Consider the following 27692-nt stretch of genomic DNA (forward strand, 5'->3'; position numbering starts at 1 on the left):
TGCTGAGGTGCCCACAATGCTCCCTCATTTATACTGGTAGGAACCAGACCTGTTCAGTGACAGCTCTCCAATTCCCAGTCACACTTTTATTCTGCTTCCAGTCTGATCCTGACTGTCACTTTCGAAGAGCACAGCATGGAAAGAAAAGGTGCAACATTGCAGACAGCCTCTTGGTTCTAAAAATCTCTTGTATTTTAGATCAGGTAGTGCAAGTTACTGCATCATGGTTTAAATCAATGAAAAAATGTCACCCCTTCCCATGGTCATTTCATTGTATGCTATGAATGTGCAGTAACAAGGGTTTCTTTTTCTTTTTCCTGTTACAGATGGGTGGTATTGAAAGCAATTTGCCTTGTGTGTGCTCCACTGCATGGAATATTCATTATACTCATGCAATATGCTTTTATAATACAGATTAGTATTTATTTGCTTGAGCTACTTTTCCTTCCCCTGATGCACAGTCTGTTTATTAACTGAGTTCATTTGGCTAGTGCAGTACAAACTGTTTAAATAACTCACGTGAAATATACAACTACATTTAAAATATCAAAACAGGAGTTAAAGTAAAAACTGTAGCTAGGAATTTTCTCACTTGTTAGCTTCTTAGATAGTGGCAACAAACTGCTGTGCACATTTTTGCATCATCTCCATCATCTAATCTTTCTCTTTAAATACATGGACTTAATTGCATGTGTGGTCAAAAGTGGCCTCGCTGCTTCTCCTCCAAAAGCAAGCCACAAGTGGCCACGGTCAGCCAGCAATTTTGGGTACAGCTCAGCCCTGGTAAAGGAGGAACAATTCTGGTTCACAGGAGGAGCAGCGCATGTGTTGGTGGCTTGGATGCAGTCTATAGGTCTGCTTGGGAGACTGAAGACGTATACTAGGATTACAAGCTTTGCAGCTGAGAGGCAGAAAGACTGACTTCTCTTTCTGACTACACCTGGCACTAACTATAGAGGTGTGGCTAATTCTTGCAAATGACCTCAAACCCCAGCAATCAGAGGACAGCAAATTAGTGAGTTTGTGTTCAAAAGAGAAGAAAATATGATGGTAACTAAAGAGCAATGAAGGAAATATACACGATAGCAGGAATATTAAAGATAACAGAGATAACTGGATGGGATAACTAAGGCACGTACGTTATTTTGCAGGGTGTCTGACTGAAGCTGATTGTTCATGAAATGCTTTTGGCAGGCATGTGGGTGAAGATATACAAAGTCTTGAAAGTCTTCAGTAAATGCTGGAGTCACAGATGTGGGTTGGAGGAAAGGACAAAGACGATAAGTCTCTGGCAACCCAGATGTCCTGGTTTCGGCTGGGATAGGGTTAATTTTCTTCCTAGTAGCTGATATAGCGCTGTGTTTTGGATTTAGGATGAGAATAATGTTGATAACACACTGATGTTTTTGTTGTTGCTGAGCATTGCTTACACTAAGTCAAGGAGTTCTCAGCTTCTCAAGCTGCCCTGCCAGCAAGGAGGCTGGAGGTGCACAAGAAGCTGGGAGGGGACACAGCCAGGACAGCTGACACCAACTGGCTGCAGGGATATTCCATACGATGTCATGCTGAACAAAAAAACTGGGGGGGGGTTGGCTGGGGAGATGTGGCTGCTGCTTGGGAACTGGCTGGGCATTGGTCAGCGGGTGGTGAGCAACCGCATTGTGCATCACTTGTTTTGTATACTCTTTTATCGTTATTATTATTTCCTCTTCCTTTTCTGTCGTATTAAATTGTCTTTCTATCAACCCACGAGTTTTACGTTTTTTTCCGATTCTCGCCCCCATCCCAGCCGGGGGAAGTGAGCGAACGGCTGTGTGGTGGTTAGCTGCCTGCCGGGTTAAACCATCACACCAGGCCAGCATTTGAACCATTGGATCTACTCAGTTACAAGCCTAATCACGGATTTTTAGGGGCATAATTTAAGGCTATTATAGTGCTGAAAATTTCAGCACTATATTTTCTGTGTTTTCTTACAAAATACAGGCCTGTCTACAATTCATTTCCAACATGTGTCTTCCACTCTTAGAAATCCCAAATCCCTTCCTGTTAAAATACCATGTATGCTCCCAACACAGAAGAAAGACAAGGTGAAATCCTTCCTTCTCCATGTGAGAGCATAGATAACTGCCACACTGGCCCAGACAAATGCGTTATCTGAAATATACACTACTGGCTAGGAAGCAAGAGCAGTAAAAGTAACTCAGAGTGCACAGACTCAAGGCCTTCCCTCAGATTTTTCTGCTAGCCATCAAAGCCATGCCTAATCACAATGGAAAGTGATGATGGAAATACTACTTTGCTCTCTGCCAAGATGAATCTTCCCTCCAGCCAAAATGGCTTAGCCAGATCGGAGTGGTTTAACTTACGCTTCCCTGTGCCAAGCTTTCTGATCCTGGCTCCTGGAACAGTTTTATAGCAGTTTCTTCTACATAATGGAACATATTTTTTCCTCAGAAACTCTTAAACTTCTGGAAATAAGGCAACTATTCTAAAGGCTTTGTCTGCAGGTAAAAGTTTTAAATCCACATTCTCTCCTGTCCACGTAAACCAGGATGCACTAAGCTGATCATAGTTCTTAGTTTTTCAGGTTTTACTGGCAGCTCTGCTTTGGCTTGTGTTCCATACTTAGATAGCTGCATATAAGTGAGAAAGTAGGTAACATGGAGAAAGGCCGTAGCAAAGACACACCAATTAGAAGAATTAAGATAAAATGACCACAGCGAACAAATGACTACCAACTATATCATGGTACTACTTACTTACTAAGGGGAGGCAAGAGAATTTGCAGCTTAAGGTAAGGAAGATTCTGCCTCTCCTCGTTATCTTTTGTCACTTCCTAACAAGTTTAGGATTGTTATATATGCAAATATGTCTGGTCTTCCCCATCATGAAAAAAAGTCAAGATCACAACCTTCATGTGTGAGAAATGGCTTGTCACTACACTGACTCCAATCTACAATATCTGGGTTCACCTAAATCACAAAACATGTCTTAGCCAAGACCCCACACAGCTATTGATCTTTTTTCTGAATATTTCAAGCCAAGCAACAAAGACCCTGGTACCTCCTGACTCCATGAAGAGATGGACAAGTTTCCCTTTCTCAGCAGAGAATATGCTGCAATTCAAAGGCACCTTCCTGCTTAGTCTAAGAACTCCTCCGTGTGTCACAGAAGTCAAATCCATGCCTTTAGATAACATTCATCTGCTACTTAACTTTATGGTGACAGCAAGAACCCAACTACTATCCTGTCAATCCAGTGAGAAGACCCCTCACCTTGGCTGTAGTAGATAACCTACACACACCAGCGCGTGGCTGAGCAACTATGACACTACGCAGAAGAAAGCACACAGAATTATGCATATCCAAACAAGGCAGTTATAAGGGTGAGCCTCAGTTCAAAATGAAGACCCCTATATTTAGCTCTCTTTATGCAAGGTAGGGCAAAATCCCGTTGCCTAAACATCTGTAGCTATCTCAGACTGCCTAGGATATTCTGCCTGCCTTCCAGCTTCTGCTTCAAAAGGCACAGATGCCCTATCTACAAGTCTCATGCAGATTTTTTGGGTACCTAGAGGATATCCATATGATTCATATATGGATGAATCTGATCCTTAGGTGTCCAGGCTCCCAATTGTCAATGGAGAGCTAGTCACTACAGTCCCTGGAAAAAAGAACAGCTGACGGAGTTGATTCAATTGCCTGAAAACAGATGTTCAGGTACATATGAGATGCCTGGCCTTAAGCTTTTTATATGGCGCTCTAAGCTTATGGCCACTCCAGAACGCTGCAGATGTCCTGCAGGTCCTATGTCAGCACTGTGAGTCCCATGCAGATGTTTCGGGTGCCCAGGGGTGTCTTCAATGACACTAAAGCCCTGTGCATGGGTTATGGATTCAATCTCCAGCTCTGTAATTGGGAGCTTTGATATCCAGTGCACACCTATACTTAGATGGTTTAATCTGGATATGTAATGCATGCAAAGCATCCAAGTACAATAAGTGAGCAGACACCAGTGTAACAAAAGGACATTTTGATGGAAATAAAAATTGGATTTGATACATCTTAGAACAGAAAATAATTAATCCTACTTCTTATATAAAAGGGAGGAAAACAGAGCATTTGAGCATAACATACAATAATTTAAAAAAGTTGTGATGGAAAAAAATAAATAAAATCAGATTAGATAAAATGAAAAATAAATTCAGGCTTGTAGCTCTTAAAATTATCATTGTACAAAAACAGTTCACTCAAAAATATTTTTATTGTGCTATCATTAAATATGAATGCCTCTCTAAACCTGCTTCAGAGGATGAATTAGCATAGCTGTAATAGTCTGAAATGAACTTTGATCTAGTATTAAAAAAATGATAGAAGACATTTCCCACTTCTTTTCACTGGGAAGAAATTAGTTTTGGAACTGCTTGAGCTTATGCATTGTTTTATTAATTGGGACTAATTCCCAGTTTATTCCTCTATGTCCTTGTGACCTACATGCATCAGTTGTAGAGAAAGAACAAGCAGACAAAAATTTATTTTGCTTCCTAAACATTTTGCCATCTGTGTCTGGAACAATTCCCCTCAACCACTTCTGTTGTCAGTACGTATAGTAAACCAAAATACCTAGGTGTATGCTGGATATGTATTTGAAACACTGCAGTTTCATCAATGTAAATATCTCAAACGCAAATTGTGTACGTGTACATGAATATAAGCTCTTTTTTTCTTGATCGACAATTAATGTTACAGACGTAGGTGATCTACTCATGAAGCAGTACTCTTTCTTGTTCATGTACCTAATTAACTGAATTAAACTAAACTTTCAAAATCACACAATTCCCCATCTTCAAAGCAACCTAAACTCTTAGAAGCATTAAGTTCTGTGGATGTAACAAAAATGTCATTAGCTGTGAAAATGGGCTTTACATTTTTCAATCCCTAGGGCCCAAAACCATCTACCTATGGTAATTACACACCTATTAGAAACTACCTTCCTGTTATTGTGACCTTTACACTTTCTTTCCAGCACTGCCTCTGTTCTGCCCTCACCATTGTATGGCAGGCACTTCGAGGACACGGACAGCGCGGGGATCAGTGTCCCCTGGTAGGAGGCTGCAAGTCCCAGACCTGCTCAGCTCTGAATTACACTTGAAGACCTGGTGCAGTAGACATGCTTGGTCACGTTCAGCATCACCATCTCAGAGATGGTAGGCACCCCATCACTTCACGCTAGCCACAGCCTCAGTTTAAGGAGCCAGCAAGCCAAGCTCTTTGCAAAAGGAGACTACAAAAACGAGCTAAATCAATGGAGAGCCTCCAGCAGAACTTGGCACCAGCCTGGAGACAGCAAAGAGGTGACTAAATGTCCAATATCTGGTCTTCAATGCTGTGCAGTTGCCTGGCCAACTGCTGCCTCACACCCTCTCTCCCGCCAGGAGGAAACACGTACGGGATTTCACCGTGTGCCAAGGGTGGATCCGGCCCCACGGCAGGGAGCCAGCACGAAGCACAGCCTCTTGTAAGGCTGGATGTAAGCTGCTTACTTTCAAGACATGAAAGCCTTCCGTGTACAAGTCAATATCACACTGTCTCAGTTACGTGCTTTGGTGCAAGATCAGCAAGTACGTGCAATTTTTTAACGTGCTGCCAGAAGAAGTACAATTACTGAAGTGGATTTTTTCGGGAACCATGACACCACAGATCCAGTCCCTTGGGCAACATACCAGATATGGTACAGGTATGGAGCACATCTAAGTTTATAGGAAGGCCTCAGCAAGACTGTGCTGGGCAGAGCTCTGTAAGATTGTCAGGATTCACCACCTGAGTGGGGTTGGATGCTCACGAGAGCTTTTGCAGGTACAAGCACATTCACAGGGGGGAAAAAAAGAACAAAACAGCTAATAAACAGATCTCATCTAATACTCTGTCCTAAATCATGCAAGAATGGCAAATGGATGTTCTCTCATGCGGTTATCTCAAATATTCCTGTTCGATTTACACTTTCTTGTCTGACTTTCTCAGCTGAGCATTTCCCCTACTCAGAATAAATGTGTACAGAATTAGCAGTTTAGTGTTAGAAATTTATTCTCAGGACAACAAAGCTACGTTCCCTTAACACACACAATTCTTTAATAATGCAGCAAATCAGGACATACATATTTAGTATTTTGTCTTGGATTTAAGCACAGGAACACAATGAAAATGTTCTTCATTTTTTGGTTCTGAAGGTAAGCTCATGGAAGTTACGATTTCATCAGCATAGACAAAGTCACAGAAAGGTGATGTTGTGGTTAAGTTTTATTTGTAACACAGATTTTTACTGAACTTAAGATATCTGGATCACACCTCATCTGCCAAGGATCAAAAAATCCTCATGTGCTCTTAAACCTTGAGAGAGAAATCAATTGATCCAGTAGACTGCATCTGAGCAGGGATTATTTTTGTCTATTGAATGAATGTACTGTAAAATGCAGACACTGGGAGGGAAGGATCAAGTCAGGACACATTCATTTTTGTTCTACTGACCATTCTGTAGGAGGCAATGAATAGAAGCTGGTACATGTATCATATTTCACTGTGAAATACTGACTAACCACATTTCAGCAGAATCAAGGAGGAATTTGCAAATTTTATTTCAGTTCATAGGTCTAACTAAAGAGATTTGTACACAAAGGAGGAAAAATGAGTATATAGCTTTATTCTGCAAATGCCCATCAGAAAACTACTCTTCTTTTAATCAAATTAGAAGACAGAATAGGATGCAAAACACATTAAATAAAGGCCCCACACTGTTTCAGCCCACTTCTAATATGAAAATAAACACTTCACTGCCCCACACTGCTTACACACTTCTTAATTAGGCACACTTATTTCCCATGGGACATGTAGGTAGCAGAATGAAAGTATTGCTGCAAGTATGAAATGAAAAGTAGGGAACAAAAGTGAAAACTTGATTCATTCATTGCCTTCAATGGTCGGATACACCAGGAACTCAAACCAAATTTGGTAAATGGTAAAGAAAAAGCCTTAACCAGCAAGGCTAACCTGGTGGTTAAGGCTTTTTCTTCTAACCTTGCTGGTTAAGGCTTTTTCTTTGTAGAATCTTATAGATTCTCTTCTTATAGAGGTCTTACAGATTCTTGTCCTTATAACACAGAGGACAAGCATCTAAGCCACACACATAGAAATAAATAAACAGAAACTTGTGTTTTCCCTATCCAAACCCCTTTTTTAATAAGCAAAAATGAACTTTATGGAAGAATTCCCTGAAAACTGATCATCTGAGTTCTAATTATATCATATTTCAGCTTAATGTCTCCATTAACAACAAAGTAATACCCCCTACATCTCTCCAGCGCTTCTGCAAATATGGGTATCCAAAAATTTTAAGTGTGCAACTCCAAGAAAATACAGAACTGTATCAGGGTGAAGGAAGCTGATGATACCTTTAAACTGTAGGACAGTTATGACTATAGGCAACTATGCCATAGCCCTTTGTTTAGTACCAGGAAAGTTTAGTACCTTTGTTCAGTACTAGAAAAGCTAAAGAAACATGGCTTGCAACTCTATAGGTATGTAATTTGCATTCAGTAACACCGAAGTATGGAGCTAAAGGAAAAAAAAACAAATTGAGAGATGTCAGAAATTTTCATTGAAAATTTTATCAGTTTATTTACAGTTTGTTGTGGAAGCTGTTTCCACCCCACTTTTTCCAAAATTACTCGTCAAACTGCCCTCTCTGACTTTCTCTGCTAACACTGATTTTGGCTAAGAAGCCAGGAGGGGCACCTGCTTACGGAGCCACCCTTCTGCGGCTGCTCTGTAACTCTGGGAGAAGCGGTGACACATTTGCATAAAACTAGTAATTATGGAAAACTGTTACTGCTTTCTTCAAAGGCCAGAACAAGACAGAGCAGACCAGGTTAAAGTTGCATTTGTTTACAGGAGCAGATCAAAACCAGCGTAAGTAGATCAGTCTGACACAACCTAAAACTCCCACTGGAGTTAATGGGAACTTTTTGTTCTGAATGAGTAAAAGACCAGTCCCAGAGGACCCACCAGCGTCAGGACAGGCCTCCGGGTGATACGGAAATGGTTCTAAATCACTGCTGGTTGCAACAAGAAAAAGCATGAAAGAAAGCTCATCTGGTCCAAGTACTTTCTAGCCTGGCATTTAATTCAGAAGATGGAAGAATTGAGGTGAATAAGGATGGGAAGGAGAAGAAATGTGGAAAGCCAGAGGTACATTCAGTGGATGTGAACTCTGGGCAGATCTGTTGAATCATGAACTCCACAGGATGTGCATTCAGAGCTTCTCCTCGCTAAAAAGGCTTCTGCTGGCTACCCACAGCCAGCTGGCTGGTTGAGGGTACATGTTCTTTTCAAATCCCTTTTATAACCTCTACTGAAGAATTTCGAAGTGTGTTTCTTATGAAACTTGTTCATATTGGCCTCAGACCCAAAGTGCACAGTCTTAAAATGCTTCCTCTGTACTTCCAAATAGTTCTACAGTTAACATATGAATATACTAAAAAGACTTGTTAAGGAAAAAAACCACCAGTTCCTATAAAAAAAATTAACCCCATACAATTCTTTCATAACTTCAGTACCTGAGCAAAGAAAAACCAGGTATCTAACACCAACATTGATCCAGCTTGTTTACACATCACATATTTAATGCTGTCTATGAAATACACCTTCATTCTGCAACACGTCTCAATCTCATCCACTATCTTTACAACAAGCTTAACTGATGTATTTTTCACATTTCACATTAGGTACCCAGGTTACTGCAACCAAGGAACTTGCATAGTCCTGACACATAAAATATCAAAATACTCTTTATATAAAACTATATATATATAAACACAAACAAAGGCACAGAAGGGTATCATAAAACTTACCATCGCTTGCAGAAAGTGAGTCATTTGCACAGACCAGTGCCAAAATAAACAGCAGATGCCGAAGATCCATACCTCTAATTCTGTAATAACAAAAGACAGTAAGAGAGTTTTTTTATAAACTAGTTTTACTAACTAATATGACATGACTTTTAAACTCTTATCTAGTTTTACTGAATTTCTGATTGGATTTAAACCAGAAGTGTATTTAGTTTACAGTTTATTGCCTCATAAACTTGAGGCAATACATCATCTTGCAGTCTAGGACAGCGAGTAAATACTATTTTTGCACGAGAACTAGCTTATGGGTATCTAGTTCATTTAATATAGAGGGGGAAAGAATGAAGTATTGTCAATCTCTAGGCTGCTTCCAGAAGTAGCCACACTCCCCTCAGCAGCTTTTGGGGGATGGAGCCCCATGAGTAGCCTAGGTTAAGTGTGAAAGTAGGAAAAGAACAGTATGTCTTCCAAGGAACAAAGATATGATGATCCCCTTTCCAGCTCATGCTCCTCTGAAGCTGTATTCATCTTTGCATGCATGTGTAGCCCTTCCCGACTACATGCAGTAAAGCTGAGAGGAGTGATGCAGTTTAATAAGCCAGCTACCCCACCAGAAAGCCAAATGGCTGTTAGCAGGGGAACACCAGCTTAGTACCTACGGCCGCTGCCCGTGGCAGGCAGCACTCCAGGAGCGGAGAGGGCAGCAGTAGCTGTGGGGCTGCACGAGTGAGAGTAAGCCGGGCTAATTCTCTGGCCTGTTCCAGCCGGCACCCTGCACAACCCTGAGCACCTGCCTCCTGCCCCTGCTCGGCCGCGCTGCTTCGGGGGCTGCCGGGAGGCTGTCTCACGCTGGAAGCTTTGACCTGCGTCACTTCTGAGAAGGCACCTTCTGATGGACCCAAGCAGATTCACATAAGCCTTTACAACCTTCAAGCACACAAACCTTTACAACCCAAGCATAACCCAACGAGCCTTTACAAGCTCCCCAAAAAGCACACTCCTCCTTCTGCCAATTCACCTGCGCCACACACACGTAGCCTACAATCCCGTCACACAATCCTGTTTGAGGGACACTACTTTGCTCCTGCCATTATCACCAGCACCTGATAACAACGGGGAAGGGCAGCAGTTGGGATACGCTGGACTTGCGAGCAGTGCAGCCTTCTGCACAAAATTGTACCATGCTCCCAAAAGCTCATGAGGTCTCCATATGTTGTAGCGGGAAAACATACATACCATGGATTACTACCTGACCATTTACAACCATGCCAGTGGAGCACAGAGATTACTGGAGACCTTCAAAACCAAAGCTACAACACCAAAATGAACACGAATCCTGAAACAACAGTCAGGCAGCAGTTTCTTGTTCTGTGGCGCAAAACTGCCAAGATCCACTGACACCCCAGCTCAGTGAGGTGGGGGGGGGGGGGGTTGGAGAGAGAGAGAGAGAAATAGCTCCACTTTCACATTTGACTGCAAATTGGTATGACAAACCTTGATTCTACACTGGAGTGTTTTTAGTTAGACATTTTCTTTCTTCATCTAACAGGAGATTAAATCACAAGTGTCCAAACAACCAAGCCCACTAATGAGTAACAATCTTTAAGTGGGTGTTACCGATTAACAACCGATGTTGTCAAATCTGGGTATCAAAAACTAGTCAGTCTTCTAGTAGAGTTAGCAAAGTTTGAACTTAGTCAGAAACTGTAAAACACAAGCACGCCAAGTATGTAAAACTATGGTAACACTGAATTTAAAAGATAATTCCCTCCTTAATTTTCTTACTTCAAGAGAACAGATTGAATCACACCACAAAAAAACCTGAAACTATTACCAACTCTGGATTTCTCACTCATGCTGTTTAGTACAAAACTTGAAAATCAGAAGATATTTCTCACACCCTCACTAACACAACCGCTCACTAATTCTCAAGTTTCAGGCTCAGTACAGGAGGCATTTATTCCAACCAGTCTAGGCTAGCAGAGTCTAACCCAGAGCTGCAAAGGCAAGCCAGGAGATGCTCCCCGCCGCAGGCACACCACGGCGGGGATGCCCAGCTGCACCACCCGGGCACCCTGCGGCCAGTCTGAGCGGGCACGGGGCAGCTGCACAGAGAGAAGAGCCGGAGGAGCTCTGGGGACCTGCCAGGCACAGGCCAGGGCTTCTCCCTGGCCAAGCAGACATCTCTCCAAAGATGACTCCTCCGTTCCCAAGTGGACAGGGAGGAAGGAAAGGTTACGGTGAAGCTGGAGGCGTGTTCGTGAGGATTTGGGGTGGCGCGAGGGTGAGGCAGCCTGGGGAGCAGGACCAGGAGCAGTGACGGCTGCAGCTGCTGGAGTGCACAGGGCTGGGAAAAAGTTCATAAAGCAAATCACAGGCCAACAATCCTCCTACTCTCGGAGAGGAGCTACACTGGCACATCACGAGGTTCATCTGAGATCAGCTAAATTTTCAGCTAGCTCAATTGTTCCCCTGCTCCATCTGTACTCTTGTTTAAAGGATTCTTATTGTCTCTTATTAATAAATCTTCTAGAGAAATGCTTCTCTGTATTTGCCAATTCCTCTCCTCTTACACAATTTCTAGCCCATCAAACAGCCCCCCCTCCCCTTCAGCCCTTCCACTTTCTCCCTAAAGTTTTGTTTTCTCTTTCACAGGCCTGAGCACAATGTCACTTTATTTACAATCCTCCTGCTCTCTGCCTGTTGCAATACCCAGGCTTCCTATGCTGTCTCCATATTCACACTTTCCTGTTCTCCCATGTCCACCAGCCTCTGATGATTTTCCTACGACTCTTCTCCAAGCTTTCCTACTTCTTCCTGCCTAACAACAGCCACAAGAAAAGCCCAAATCCTCACAGGAGTTCTGTGAGAACAAATGTCATCAACAGAGTCTGCCATTCAGAGCACATCTGCAAACACCGCTTCATTTTTCATAACCGCACCAAACAACTCCGTGATGGGACCAGGATCAGCCCCCACATGCAGCTGTCACAGCATGGCTATCCCCTCCATCCCTGTGCTGTGACCGGCAGCCATCTCAGCTTCCTCCCAGGAAGAGTGGTTTGACAGCTGGAGCACCAGCCCAGGAGCCTGGAAATATATCCCAGAGGTCAACAATCACATTGAACTTCAATAAGGTCTTGCTGCTGCAGATGAAAACAATCCTATTCCAGTACTGCTCTTCCTCTTGCGCTGGCAGACTTGTTTACATACCTGCACACAGTGAATTCCGTCAGAAAATTGTTCCAGTTAAAATTAATCCATAAACATTTATTGCAACAAATCTGTTTGCTGATCAAGTTTATCAGACTCCACAAAGACGCACCCCGGGAGCAGAGCCGGGGCAGCACAGGCATGGGAGTGAGCAGCCAGGGTGGACGGGAGGACACGGCCACTCCTCCAGCAGAAGCTACTACTTTGTTTAAGAGCAATTCTATAATTATTGGGAAAGTCCCTGCTAAGCCACAGACCTTGACTAAAACATCTAGCTCTCTGAAACAGGGCACAGGATTAATTTGCATTCCTAAACCTCAAAGGTGAGGTGTGGATTCTCACAAATGCCACTGTCTTAGCAAGGCAAAGCAAGAGTGTCTCTGCTCTCCCTAAATCCGCATGGGATTCTCCATTGAGTTATCCGTCCAGACAAGTTACATGTGGGACAAAAATCCAACTGGTGTACTCTGAACATGCCCAATACGGACAGGACTGAGCTCAAAAATGGTAACTGCTCTCATTTGAAAATATGGACGGGCCATGCTCCACCCTTTGTACAACAGCCTCTGGAAAGGGCAAGTTGTGCCAGCCTCCTTGGACCTCAAACCCAGAGCCCTTGGGACAGGGCTCACACTCAAGGTCTCTCCCAGGCAAAAGGAGCTCTGCAAGGGGTGTGAAGCACCAGGGGTGTGACCTCTCTGCGTCCAGCACATACACTAAAAGCTCTGCTGGGCTGCCGCTTCTGGAGGCATCAGAGGCCAAGGGAGAGCTACACCGCCATGGTCTCCTGGGAGAAAACCTTGTGCAAAGCAGGAGCTGCCCCACCATGACACCACATTTGGTGGTACAGAATAAAATTTCTGAGAAGAATCCTCTGAAGTGCCATCTGCTCCACGATCAGACAACTACTGCCTTGCAGAAAGTTCTCACAAATCCGTCTTCTAACCACCCACTGCTGTTCCTCTAAGACACTCTTGACAGCTCACTGCCAACAAGAACAGTATTGTTCAGAGGCTGCAGTGTTAACCTAGCAAGAGACAGCTTCTCTGTCAGCTTTAGGATAAAACTGACCTTTTACAATCTAGTTATATCTACCTCCCAGCACCTATCCCTGAATGTGTATGAAAGACAAATGCCACTAATAAAGCCCCTGTTATTTAACAGAAAAAAAATTTCAGTGTCTGTAATATACACTATTCTAAGGAATGATAGTCTATATCTTACCCAACTCCAGCAGTTTGTAAAAATGCTAAAACCAGAAAAAAAATTACAGCAGCTGACTGTCCTCAAGCCAGCTGAAACTTGACCACAGGAACATTTGGCTAGAGGTCAGCTCAGGCTAATTGCTTCAGTACAGAAAGGGAGCCAGGAGTTAAAAAAAGGATAAAAAAAATTCTTGGCCCTTTTCTATAGCGATGTTGGAATAAGGTCAATCACAAGTGAATTTAAACACGACATCTCTCCAGCGGGACGTGAACATAGCATAAACAGGCAAAACCAGGCTAAGAAAATCCCTAAGAAAAGACATAATTTAGTCACAGCATACTGAGTGGTTTGCAGCTAGTCTGGTCAGGTAACAATATTAACTCTCAGAGTAAACCATGAGGAGTTTTGCTTATAAACAAAACCGTTGTTTGAAGTGAGATCTTTACATTTAGATAGCTCCTGAACCTGAAAGAACTTGAAGGAAGGAGAAGGACATTACACTCCAATAAACTGCGCCTATGAAGGGACTTCTGCTTTTGCCATCTCTGTTAACTCACTATACTCCAAATATGAGAGAGTTTTTTCCCCTGTAACCTCCTCCAGTCTAGCATTGCTTGCCAAAGCAGCACACGTGCAGCTAGTCTGGAACCAAAGGTGGCCTCTCTGCTGCAAACCGAACCACAAAATTATTGAGGGAAGGATTAATCTGAGGAGCTTTTCTGTACGTTTTCATTGCTACGTTTCATCATTCCATCAGATCACAAACAGGCAAGGACACGAGAGCATGCAATGCAGATGAATACACACCAATACATCCACCACCAAGTAAGAACAAGTGCTGAGAAGGGAACGTAACTTCAGGCTCTCCACATCTGTCCTGAACCTTGTTTATGCAACTACCAAATAGATATGTACATACCCCTGCAGAATTTTTCTGGGTGAAAGGCCTTTATTTTTCAGTGTGGATATTCCTTGCAAGCTATCTCATGGCAAGATTGGTGACAGCAAGAGGAAATCATCGTTCTGTGCCTGCATAAAAACATCGACACCAGTTTGGCTGATCATGCATAGCTGAAATCACTTTGCCTGCTTACCCTCATTCCCCTGAATGCCAACAGGACAGAGTCATTCTGCAGATGAAATGAGTTACAGCCCTTCCAATCAACACAATCTAAAACTGCCACGGGCCTGAAGACTTCTTTCCTTGCTTGCTGATATTACAGTTTGATTGAGTCATCAGCAGCACTTGGATAAATGCCTGTTTATATAGAACTCTTGTTGTGGCTATATACTCAGCCGTGTTAAGAAACAGAAATAACAAATTGTCACAGTGGATATGAATAACACACCATTCACCTAGTGTGTCTGGTTATCTGGTTATGGATATGAAAAGAACATGGAATAATACCGTAGAAGCAGAAATTATGTACTGCAAATTGAAAAAAAAAATTCTCATAAAGGGCACATTTCAGAAAAAAAACAAAAACACAAACCTGACAACAAAAGACAGCGCCACTGGAAAAGAATGAAGGACTCTGGCATAAAGCTACATTTATTATGCATGGTTTGATGCAAATTTGAGGATTATTAAAACTACATCATTATGACAAATTAAAACTATGGAACAGAGGCAATTTTATATTATTAATTAGAACTCTACGTAAGCTAAATAATTTATAATAGTTTTAAGTATTAAAATTGCAAATGGAATCTGTTAAAATAATTGCTCACTTTGGATTTAGAAAAATTGGTCATTTTTTTTCCTAAACAAACTTTTGATTTTGGAATAGAGACTATACGAAAGCTTCATTTTAACACCAAATTTATTTGTATCTCCATTGTAATAGACACCTTCAATACTTTTACCAGAGCTGATTTCTTTTTCCCATGAATAGATATGCCAGCTAACTACTCTGATTTAAACTGCATTTAAACTGGTAACAGGCCAAACGGTTATCAGTTCTTGGATGTGGTTAAGGAGCCCATCAGTGAATCCAGAGTTTGGACATTGCACTCGGCTTGTACTGAAAGCTGCTCTAGGTTAATCCAGCTATAAAGTCATACTCCAAGAACTGGGCTACGAAGTCCAAGGATGGCTGTGGCATATGGTGTATCAATTCTTTATTTACAATAAAATCTGTTATGCTTTGACAGCAGTAACCTAATGGACTAGGTACACAGAGGGAGGATCTTACCTTTAAGACTAGTAGATCGTGTCTGTCAGAAAACAATTGCTAAAAGAGAATTGAAGTTTTAGTATTAAGTTTCTGTCTACTGCATAGATAGGAAATTTTGAACTTGGAAAAGACTTAACTGGTTTGTTCGCCTTTCAGCCTCCAAAACACCTGAAAGCAGCAAAATAGATGCATCTCAGCTGAAAGAAATTGCACCATTTAGCTGCTATCATGCAGATGTGAATTGCTGAGCTTATACTCAGCTTTACATGTACTTGTATCATTAAGGAAGAGGATCCAGGCCTGTTTGAGAGTGCTAATTTTTTCAGGCTATAAATACTTTTCTCAATTACAGTGGTAATTTTTCCTAGGCTTTTTCTTCCTTTTTTTTTTTTTTTTTAAATTATTATTAATACTTAGGTAACAGTCATCCAAAAGATAAAATTCAGCTCTTTGCTTTGTTATTTGTACAATCAATTGCAAAGAAAAGTGAGAGAATTTATCTATATGAGCAAAAAGTATGTTCCAGTTTGTTTGAAGAAGTATAATGCATCAATTTAATGTCAAATATCATGACAAGAAAAGAAAAAAAAATGTCTGAGTCAGTATCTAGAACCAAACCCCTAATAATCTGTACAAAAAAATGTGGTTTTACTCAAAGAAAAACATGTCACTGAGATAATTATTCACACTTTACATGAAGATATTAAACGATATTTCCAGTGCTGTAAAACATTTCCGTGCCAGCGTGAAAAAAAAAACAAACCACACTTTTCAGTGTCTTGCTAGCATTAACGTTTAAATCCCGTCAGGACTCAGCAGTGTGGCCCCAATCTAGCAAAGTAGTCAAAGACATCTGATTTTAAGCAAGCAAGGTTATATATTTAAGATGAGAACATGACTAAGTAATTCCTCTAGCACAGCCAGAGTGCTTAGCTCCTTGCAGAAAATTATGAAAAAATGATGAAGCACAGGAATCGTAGTGGAAAGCAACCTATGTGACATTACTGGGAGTTTAGGCTGGAACGTGAGGGAAAACAAACAGGATTATTCACATGTTTAATATTAAATAACCTTCTTCTATGAGCTGCTGGATCGTCAGTGCACAGCAGGCCCGTTCCACTGTTCCAGTTGGCATTTGCTTTGCAAGTCTTCTCCTGTGTGCTAGTATCTGCGTATCACTTGAATTAAAAAGCATACTACCTAGTATTCGGGCAAATACAGTCAGTCAGGTTTCAGCACACGTTATAAATAAATCTGCATCTGATCTCTTGGAGCTCTTCTGTAACACGAAAACCCTGCTCCCCCTGATTTCCTGAAATTGGTCTCTGAGGTCTGAAAATGCTCAAAAATGATCACGCTCCAGCGGACCTTAGGTGAAACGGGGTTTGCTTAGAGCCGAGCCTTTTTGAACAAGCATCCTCAATTTCCTCTAATCGCCTTGAACCCAAACCTGCCTTTCAAACCTCAAAGACCAATTTCAGGAAATCAGGGGGAGCAGGGTTTTCATTTTAAATAGTATTTATACATAAAAAACATTCATTCCAGCAAAAGCATCTTCAAGAAGCTGTAAAATTTAAGTTCAAGACCCTGGTATTTATCCTAGGCTAATGGAACTACTTAACAGTCCATTACCATGGGACAAATTAATTACATGGTTTAATTGTATGCTAAATTATTCATGTGCTCCTAACCAGATTAAAGACTACATAACAAAGTCTGTATGGCATTTAGGAAGTCATTAACTTAAATAGCGGACTATTTTCCCAGTGAAAGCTGGGAAACGACAGACAAAGGACCTGAGCAGCATTTCTGGATGGCCACTCATGACTCAGAGAACTCACATATTTACTATCACTTGGTCAATATACAAAGATTAATCAGCTTGACAGAAGGTGTAACAGTAAACAATGCATTTTAAATTGGTGCAATTTTGTGCGTCCTGAAGTTCATATCAGTTTAAGATATGATTTATATTGATTTAATTTGCATCTGTAATTTACAGATTGAAGCTAACTTTAAATCTCGTTTAAACTGATGTAGAGTTAGCATATGAGCCCATCTATTCAACACAACTGTTTTTCAAAATAATTGCAAGTAAAATTCTCTGTTTAAGTAGTTCTCTGTAATGAGAAACAATATGATTGCAAATGCTTTCCATGTGTCCTCTGTAAGATCATACCAGCATTGTCCCCTGGCCCTATTCTCTGCTGATTTGGTGCTTTAAGTCCGTACAAATCTGAATATATAAACTGTGGGCACCTACCAAAAAAGTAGCGTACTGCATTTAACCACTGCATAAACCACTTTGTATAGCTATATACAAAGATTTTAAGCTAGATCCTTAATTGTGTAAATCATCACAAAGTTGAAAGAGATAATGAATGAGAACAGCAAGGGAGAAGGTTATTCAGTATTTTCAAATGCAGCGTTGCCAAAACAAGTTTTCATGAGGCAAATAACAACTTGTGAAGAAAAGCTGATCTCTGTTCAAACCTTCCGTAAAATCTTAAAAAGTCAGTTAACTTCTCCCTCCACTTGCATTGGTAAGATCTGCAAATTAAAATACCCAACTTTTAAGTATGTTTTGATGAAGCATCTCACATGCAAAAATAGACTATGTCCACACTTAACCAAAGTAGCTTAAAAACACATCAGCCTTTTCATATACCATCCAAACAGGTTCTCTAGAACCTTTGTACTGAACCAGTCACTTGTGATACACGTTTTTATGATACAGCTGTTGATGACAACTTCTAAGCCAAGAGCCATAGGAGGGATGCTGTTAAGTTACTATTTTAATCGGAGATTTTTCCAAGGTTAGTGCGTCCAGTATTTCCAAATACAGGGAGACAAATCACCTCATTTCACTAACTGAATTTATTCAAAGTCAATGTAATGTATATACTGGGTACATTGCTTTATCTTTTAAGGACTTCAAGCAACTTTTCTTCCAGATCACATTTTGAATCATGTCATAGCATTATTTTAGTCATTTCAATTAGCACAGGTCTTGAAACAATTCTTCACAAGGAAGGAACAGAAGTGGGGTTTGGTTTGTGTGCATGCGCTTGCACGCACTGAACACAAACGTATGCACACAGCCATACTGGCGTTTTGCTGAAACCAGCATTCAGCTGATTATTTGTAGCCCCATGAGAGAGGGAGGTTCCACCCCATGAGGCAGGTGAGCGCAGGGTAGAGACAAAAGATCTGATGAGGAAGAAGTATGGGAAGGCTTGAGGAAAGCCTTTTTCCCCCTGTTGGAGAGGTCAGAGGATATGTGACACGGGATCCAGGCTTGGAGATTGGGTTGGAGATGAGAAAGTGATTATTAAGGAAGTGGAGACAAATGGATTCCACAGCGGGTGATCAAGCCAGCCTGACCTTTAAGGGGAATAAACTGAACAGCCATGCCTGGTAATCTCTAGAGTTAGTGACCTGTTTAACAGTTACCAGTTTAGTGAAGATGAAAATCGCTCAGTTAATCTTCCAAGTGGGCACCTGCAGCTAGCATAGGAAGGCCTGTCTTCCGCAATAAGCAAGACAAAGGGAGATGCCAGGTTGCAATTAGAAATTCACATCAGAAACTGAAAGACCTTAGTCCCAATGCCCCACGTTTCCTCTAACAAAACCCTAACAACGAAGAAATTAAGAAATTAACATGATGAGACTGACTGCTCTTAGGTTCTACTATAAAGTGTACAGCAGCATTAGATAAATGACTTCTGCATAGATTATAATTTTCCCAACACTACTAAAACTGTGGAATATTACAGCAGACAGAGCTTTGTGTTTTGAATTGCCCTGATGCATTTCTATTGCAAAATAAGTAATAGAAACAGACATATTAATTTTAAAGGTAATTTGCCAAATCTATTTCTAAAAAGGTCTTTTAATGCTGTCAGACAATGTTTTCCATCAGCAAATCCTGAAGCAGTCTCCAGTGGGGGTCAGTGGCATTATCCATTTTACAGATGGGGAAACGGAGACATGGAAAGAGGAGCGGCTTGCCTGCATTTACACCACAGCCCAGCAGCAGAGTACGGCACGGACTGCGACCCTCTCCAGTATCTTACCTACCACAGGACATTACAGAGTCATGTGAATTTACTGCAGCCATCTTAGCATCACAAAATAAAGCTGTAGTAGATTAAAAAAAAACCAAAACAACAAACTAATAGTTTGCATTACGAGAGAAAGAATTGCAATTAAGAGAAAGACTAGCTCATCTGAAACACTCAAGCAATTAGCAAAACCTTCCTAATAAATGTATAGCTCCATTTTACAAACAATAGGAATGAACCACGCTCTTCAGCTATGGTGACCCCAGTGTGGATGTAAACCTCTCCTTCCACATCTACTACTCCTAACATGTCAGAGACTAAAACGATCAGTTCTGCACTGCAACCTTTGCTTTTAGACATCACAGATAAAATACACGAACTCTGAATTGATCAACTTAAAACGGAATACTCTGCAACGGGTGCTACAAAAATCAGAGCTGCTCAGTGCAAGGCCGCCTGGCTGGCCGATGGAGAGTGTGTCCACCTGATGCTAGGACTCCCTCCTCTGCAGGAACTCCATCACCTTACCAACTATCTGATTAAGAAAGTGAAACTTTGGAGCAGATTCAACTGTTTTTTATTAAAACAGGCTACTGCATTCACACTTCTCCGTTGCTGTTATTTTACACAGAAGCATGGGGAAATAAATGTTTACAGACAAAATTCACAAGATATCTGCCCTAAGGAGCAGCTCAGAGCCTGAGCCTTCATCCACTACTACCGCAAGTACTGCTCAGACTCAAACCCGTTTCGTGAGGGCTATTCACAAAAATAAATCCCGTACAAAGCTAGGTCTCAGGCCTTACATTAGATAAGTACAGTACATAAGTATTGTACTTACAGTACAATAAAAACGAGCAGACTAAAGGGGAGGACATTGCACAGAGTTTTGTAAAACCCTGCTGGGGGCTCTCCTGAAGCCTGTTCAGCAGTCTTGCCTCAATACACATTTTTATACTGAAACAGGGAGCAAGACTGCTTGCACAGGAGCCTGTCAGCAACAGTCCTAGCAATTGGCTCTCTCCCTTTAATCAGCGCATCAGTAATCATCCCACTCAACACTGGGTGCTGTGGACTAAACTGCAGTCTTTTTCGTCTCACCCGCGTGACCATGTGTGGAAACTATTGACATAGAAAGGAAAGAGTATGACTTCCTTTTTGTGGTTCTTACACTGAATAAGTTTAATATCACAGGGAACTTTATTTTTTGAGAGATAAAAGGCTTCCATTTTTAGAAAAACCTTACCATATAAAAAAATCTTTTTTCTTTTTTTTTTTTTAAAGAAATAATTAATGATGGTATCATCTGCTCCTGAAATATGTATGACACTTACCAATCACACTTGAATCCTGTGTAAGCAACCACATTCACGATAAGCATGATGAGACTGACTGCTCTTAGGTTCTGCTACAAAGTGTACAGCAGCATTAGATAAATGACTTCTGCATAGATTACAATTTTCCCAACACTACTAAAACTGTGGAATATCACAGCAGACAGAGCTTTGAGTTTTGAATTGCCCTGATGCATAAATTAGACCTGATTTTCAGTTCACTTATTGCATACAAGTTTTTCTTCAGCAATCAGACTTGATAAAAAGTGACTGGACTCATACATTAAAAGGAATAACTCGGTATAGTTCACTCAAGGAATATATTTTTCTGTTGCTGCTTTCAGAGATTTTAAAAGTGATAGTCTGCAAAGATTTTTGACAGCTTACCAACCAGTTAGCTCTGGTATATAAATTGATACAGGGTGCTTTAATCACATTTAGAAAAACCCCAAGTCTGTAGTCCTTTCATAGCTTAGAAAGTGAATCCAGATGTCAGCTGTTCTATGGGCTGCAGAGAACAATTAATTGCAGGATTACTTGGTGATCTATAAATTAGTTTCTTGGCTAAGAAGGGTCTGGTTTTGGCTAGCCTGGAATTGAGTTTTTATCCCCCTAGGAGAGCAGGCTTTCTTCCAGTCTCAGACACGCTGTATCGTAGACATGTAAAACTCACAGAAAAAGTACATATTGTGGGTTAGCCAGGTTTCTCCTGAATAGCTCAGCTGGTCAGGAGCTACCCAACAGCTGTACCCTTACAGAGTAGAAAAGTCCTCAAAATGTAAAGCTTGCAGTTGTGTTTTAATTCCCCTGTGCCTTTTTGTACCATATTAGAGGAAAGGTTTTTTTTAAGATTTTAAGTCTTAAGTAAAATATGTGCATTCCCTTGATATAGATACTCGTTCTCGAACTTGCTACAGATACTGCTAGGTAACTTACATACATGTTTGATAAAGGATCTAGAGAAGAGTTTTGAGCCTGAAGAGTTGACATATCATACTACGGAAACGTTAGGAAACTTGTATCGTACAGTGTGTGATTTTTTAAGCAGCTGTCTTATTTGAAACAACCCAAAAGCTATTTTTTTCAAGAAGAATTTGTCCTGATGGGAGTAGTACATTTAATTTACTCGTGTGGCTGAACGTCATCTGATACGGTAACAAGCAGCTGTTAGTAGGAGTTGTAGCACAACTTAATAGAGATGGTGTATAGCTTTATAGAGAAACATCTGAAAAAGAGGGCTAGCATTTCTTTCTGTAGCGAAAATTGGATTTGTTAAGTAGGTTTTTATTTATGGCATGTAGTTTATAAACCAGATCTAGCCCATGAAACGATGCCATCCAGCCTGCGTCAATTCTGTCTGGAGGAGATGAGAAATGCTTTTAAAGCCATGAAGGCTGCCTGAACCCTCCAGGTTTTTCTGCCAGCCACAGCCCAAAGGAGAGCTTGGCTTCCTCCTGCTGCCATCAGTGCAGGGAAATATGGGGAGCTGTGCTTTTCCAGCCATTGCTCCCCTCCCCTCCTTTTTCCTATTTCTTGATGTCTGCTAGTGATGGAAGTAGAAGGGCAACTGCCTTCATGAGGCAAAGAGATGGGAAGAGGAGAGTTGCTTGCAAAGCATGGGGAAAGGGACAAGTTGTTTCTCCTGGGAGAGGGCACAGAGGGTGGATTACCCCATCCAGTCTGATGTTGCTGAACTAACAGTGGGACCACTACAGCTAAGTGGGAATATTGAGTTTAGCCTTTCCAAAATCCAGATTTACTTCCCACAAACTACTGCAAAGATTGGACCACATGGACTAAAAACTAGTCACGCATAATAAAACCTACAGTAATATGTACAGTGTAAGACTTGACTTGCTGGAGTGCATTTTTAAAGCCCACTAAGCCATGTGTGGGAGGATAGGTTTCCATAGATTTATTTAATCTGATTCTTCTCACTGGTTCAGTGTAGTATATTTAGTCTGGAAAATCTATTTTTCACAAATAATTCTCAAACAGCGTATTTATGAGATACTTTACTCAGAAGCAAGAGCCAGAATAAAAGTGGCTACCAATGAGTACAGAGTATTTAAAAGAAAAAAGACTAGTAAGTAAATATTCTATGCAGTCTATTTAATCTTAACATTCCTAGTTTCCTTTCTATTTTATGCACAGTAGTTAATAAAATATGACTGCCTGTAGCCCTTTGCCAGGACATAATACCTGACTTTGCCAGACTTGTTCAAACTGAATCTTAACTTCGATTTCAGATCTGCAGTAACATGTGACTCAACAGAAGCAGAATTTAACAGCAAATTAAATTGTCCTCCTGATGACTGTATCATTAAATGCTAAAAAGCAAAGCCTTCAAATTGTATGATGAACTGATAAAGCAAAAGTATGAGGAATAGCCATAAAGCTAAAAAAAAAAAAAGAGTGGTTTGGGGTTTTTTTTTAGTTAAGTATATATGTCTCTGATCTATTCATAACACTATCAATCGAAGGATTTCGACCTGATCCCAGTCACGAAGTAGCAGACATAACCCACACATGGTGGATACCTACTTTGTGGTAGCCTAACATCACCAAACAAGTTGCCTGATGAGAAAAGTATTACAGCATGCTGTATTTAAACCGATGGATACATTTATTGTATTACTGGCATTTTCAGTTTAGGCAAGTCCTTCCCTGAACTTAAAAGGCTGTTCAAAAAGAGAAGCCCTGTATTCCTGTAAGTTTTTTCCAAACTGTGGAGAAACAGTCAATTTTATTTCCGTCCTCTTAGCTTTTCTCAGGCTCTCACAGCACCACAAATGGTTTCCGTACTCCCTATGTTGTATTCCACAGCAAGCAACTTAGCAGAGCTTTATTTAAAGGACAGAGAGGTGTGCTGGCCTGGTAGCTGGGTAAGTGTTAATAGCTAAAGAAATTACAGTTACTGGAATATTTTACAGCAGTTATTTTACAAACATCTCTGCTACTTTTGGCCAGATACTAAATTTTTTTCCAGCATATTCAGCAGAACTACCAGCACTGTCAAAATCTATTTAAAGCTGTTCCTCATGTGTTATCTTCCATTGGGATTGTAAATGTCAATGAGGCACAAATTACTCTCGCCACATCTATGGGTCACTTTCAGTATCCCAGACTTGAAATAACAAAGCATCTGTTTAATTTTTGAGAAAAGAATGCAACACATTCATTTAGGATAAACAAAAACCTCATTCAGAGTAGAACACTTTATTAATTGCAGCCTAGAAAATGTGCAGATGAACATTTCCCACTGTGTGTAATGCATTAAATGTCTCAACTTGACAGAAGAGCTGAACAGTAAACTTGCCTCCACATGACTGAGTCTGGGGCTGGTATTGCCAAACCTGTACTGAAAGGCAAATAGAAAGGCTAAGCCATTTACTGATCTACATGGGGACAGTTATCACATTTCCAATTCTTAATCTAAAATTAACTTGGCATAGGTAATACAAATTACAGACATGTCATTTTCAAGATATCTGGTCAGTAGAATCTCCCCTGCTCTATGATCACGTTATCCTTGGATTAAGTTAGTCACTCCTCCCTATGCCAAAATGTTCTTTATCTCTAGTTGGAAAATACCAAGTGAGAAAGCACGACAGAAATTATTTTTACCTCCCAAGGATCCACTATCAATTTCCAAGCCCAGGGTCACACTTAAACGTAAAGGGTTTGAACTCTGCCCTGGTAACACAGAGTCAATATCACATCAAATATGACAGGCGCTGTGTGAGTAATAGCATTTCCTAAGGATCTGAATGCTTTAGTCCCTTCAGGAAGTTAAGAATCATAGAATTATAGAATCATTAAGGTTGGAAAAGGTCATCGAGTCCAACCATCAACCCAACACCACCATGCCCACTACACCATGTCCCTAAGCGCCTCATCTACACGTCTTTTGAATACTTCCAGGGATGGTGACTCCACCACTTCCCTGGGCAGCCTGTTCCAAGGCCTGACCACTCTTTCACTAAAGAAACTTCTCCTGATGTCCAATCTAAACCTCCCTTGGTGCAACTTGAGGCCATTTCCTCTCATCCTATCGCTAGTTACTTGGGAGAAGAGACCAACACCCACCTCACTACAACCTCCTTTCAGGTAGTTGTAGAGCGCGATGAGGTCTCCCCTCAGCCTCCTCTTCTCCAGACTAAACAACCCCAGTTCCCTCAGCCGCTCCTCATAAGACTTGTGCTCCAGGCCCTTCACCAGCTTCGTTGCCCTCCTCGGGACACGCTCCAGCACCTCCATGTCCTTCTTGTAGTGAGGGGCCCAAAACTGAACACAGGATTCGAGGTGCAGCCTCACCAGTGCCGAGTACAGGGGCACGATCACCTCCCTGCTCCTGCTGCCCACACTATTTCTGATACAGGCCAGGATGCCGTTGGCCTTCTTGGCCACCTGGGCACACTGCCGGCTCATGTTCAGCCGGCTGTCAACCAGCACCCCCAGGTCCTTTTCCTCTGGGCAGCTTTCCAGCCACTCTTCCCCAAGCCTGTAGCGTTGCCTGGGGTTGTTGTGGCCGAAGTGCAGGACCCGGCACTTGGCCTTGTTGAACCTCATACAGTTGGCCTCGGCCCATCAATCCAGCCTGTCCAGGTCCCTCTGCAGAGCCTTCCCACCCTCCAGCAGATCAACACTCCCGCCCAACTTGGTGTCATCTGCAAACTGACTGAGGGAGCACTCGATCCCCTCATCCAGATCATTGATAAAGATATTGAACAGGACCGGCCCCAGTACTGAGCCCTGGGGAACACCGCTCGTGACCGGCCGCCAACTGGATTTAACTCCGTTGACCACAACTCTCTGGGCTCGGCCGTCCAGCCAGTTTTTTACCCAGCGAAGAGTGCACCTGTCTAAGCCGTGAGCCGCCAGCTTCTCTAGGAGAATGCCGTGGGAGACAGTGTCAAAGGCTTTACTGAAGTCCAGGTAGACCACATCCACAGCCTTTCCCTCATCCACTATTAGAATTAGAATTAGAACTATGGAATTATTAGCCTTCATTTACAAATAGGAAACTGAAACACAACGAGGTTACAGAGCGTGGCAGAACCCCTGAGAGAGCCCGTGGTGGAGCTCAGAAGCAAGGCCAGACCCCACGTCCAAGCTGTGTGCTCCCAGTGCTGGGCACGCTTCTGGCACTGCTGCTTGCAGAGGAATCGGGAACGGGCGGCTCAGCTAGGGATCGACCGGCTCTTGCTGGGCACGGAAAGCCAGCAAAACAGAGCACAGAAGCAGCTTTCTGTATGGTTGTGTTGCCATGTTTCAGCTATAAAATCAGAGAAGTCATTCATAAATTGTTTTTCAGGTGTGCTTAACTCTGTATGAGAAGGCACAGTAACCACGACAAAGGCGGCTTTGGTTGAGGAGGTCCCTGATGACTCTAAGTTACACCTACTTTATAAGCATTTTTACAAGTAACTTTTCACTATTCTGACCTTCTTATTTTCTTAGTGGAATTGGTATATCCTTAGACAAGTTTCCCAAGCAGAGATCCATGGTGCAATGAATGCATCTAGAGTTCCACCATCTTGTTTCAGAAGCATTAAAAACATGGACATCAGGTGGCAAGTTCTACCTATTGTTACAGCAACCAAAGCAAAAGGTCTCTAGAACTTCTCTTCTATTTAATGACATTACATTTGTGTACACTTAGACAGGAATAGCCAGTTAAGTCTCATAAAACTGCTATAGTACACAGACAGGAGCTGTAAAGTTTCATGCAGGCATTTAACACCAGGTAACAGCTTTCCAGTTCCACGGCATGAGCAATCATAGGTCCGAATCCCTTACACCACATTTGTTTGATTTAAACTTATCCCACTGTAATCTGATTAAACTTTCAGTAGTACATTCCAGAGATGAATTAGATTCAATACATACATTCAAACCAGATGTCATTTAAGTGTCATTTAAACCATGATTTGTTATCTACAATGTTCTGATACGCATTTTCACATTCTCTCTCCCTGGAAAAACAGAGATTTTTTTTTCTCCATTTGTTTCAATATTGCGCATTTAAAAAGTCAGGCAATTAAATAGCATTATAAATGAGAAATGGCTCATTAAAATACAGCGTAATAATTTTTCTCTGACAAGGAAAAATGGCTTTTAAGCACTTCTGCCAGTTACCAAGCCCTTTGTCTCAAATGCTGGCTATTGGAGATTGGTAGCAATGGGCTTGAAGCCATCAATTTAAATCCGGATTGAAATTGACAGCCTTAATTCAAATATCTCTGTTGTTTGGAGTAATAAAATAATGATGATCCCAATCAGAATTCTGTATACTGCATATTATCATTATCACCTTCTGTAGGAATGGATCATGGGATCTGTGAGGATTATCTGCAGAGCGCTACAGGATACTATTGATCGCTCTGCTTAGCCAACATTCATAATAAAGTCACTTGCAGGTAAGAGAAAAGTTATCACACTACCTCAAAGGTCAGCAGGGGATGGATGGTGCTTCACGCCTCCCTCAGCTCAACTGCAAATTGCGACCTTCTCCAGCCATCCCAGCACCTACACAAAATCAGGGGAAACAGAGACAAGAGATGAGTTCTGAACAGCAAAGGTCACTGGTGACAGGAAGGCGACATAACAAAACCTGAACGGGTGTCCTGGCACTGTTGTCCCTGGGGGAAGGTCACCTCAGGAAAGGTCACCAGCTGGGCAGTCTGCACAACGTCCCTGAGCCGAGCACCTGGGCGTCTCACTCAAACAGCAGCAGCTGCCCGAAACCCCTTCTGTCGCTGGGGGCTTGCCAAGCCGCAGGCTCCCACACTAACCT

General features: G+C 41.7%; 1 protein-coding gene across 1 annotated transcript in view; it reads right to left on the reverse strand.

Moving 5' to 3' along the window:
- GHR (growth hormone receptor) overlaps positions 1 to 27428 on the reverse strand; it is an 88586-nt gene extending 61158 nt beyond the window's left edge. Inside the window, exons 1-2 of the mRNA XM_075137502.1 lie at positions 27340 to 27428; positions 8903 to 8982 (exon numbers count right to left, since the gene is read on the reverse strand). Of these exons, the coding sequence (XP_074993603.1) occupies positions 8903 to 8972 (70 nt within the window). The 5' untranslated portion in view covers positions 8973 to 8982; positions 27340 to 27428. The remainder of the gene's footprint in view (positions 1 to 8902; positions 8983 to 27339) is intronic.
- Between the last annotated feature and the right edge of the window lie 264 nt (positions 27429 to 27692).

The sequence above is a fragment of the Calonectris borealis genome, chromosome Z, assembly GCF_964195595.1.
Source record: "Calonectris borealis chromosome Z, bCalBor7.hap1.2, whole genome shotgun sequence".
NCBI lineage: Eukaryota > Metazoa > Chordata > Aves > Procellariiformes > Procellariidae > Calonectris > Calonectris borealis.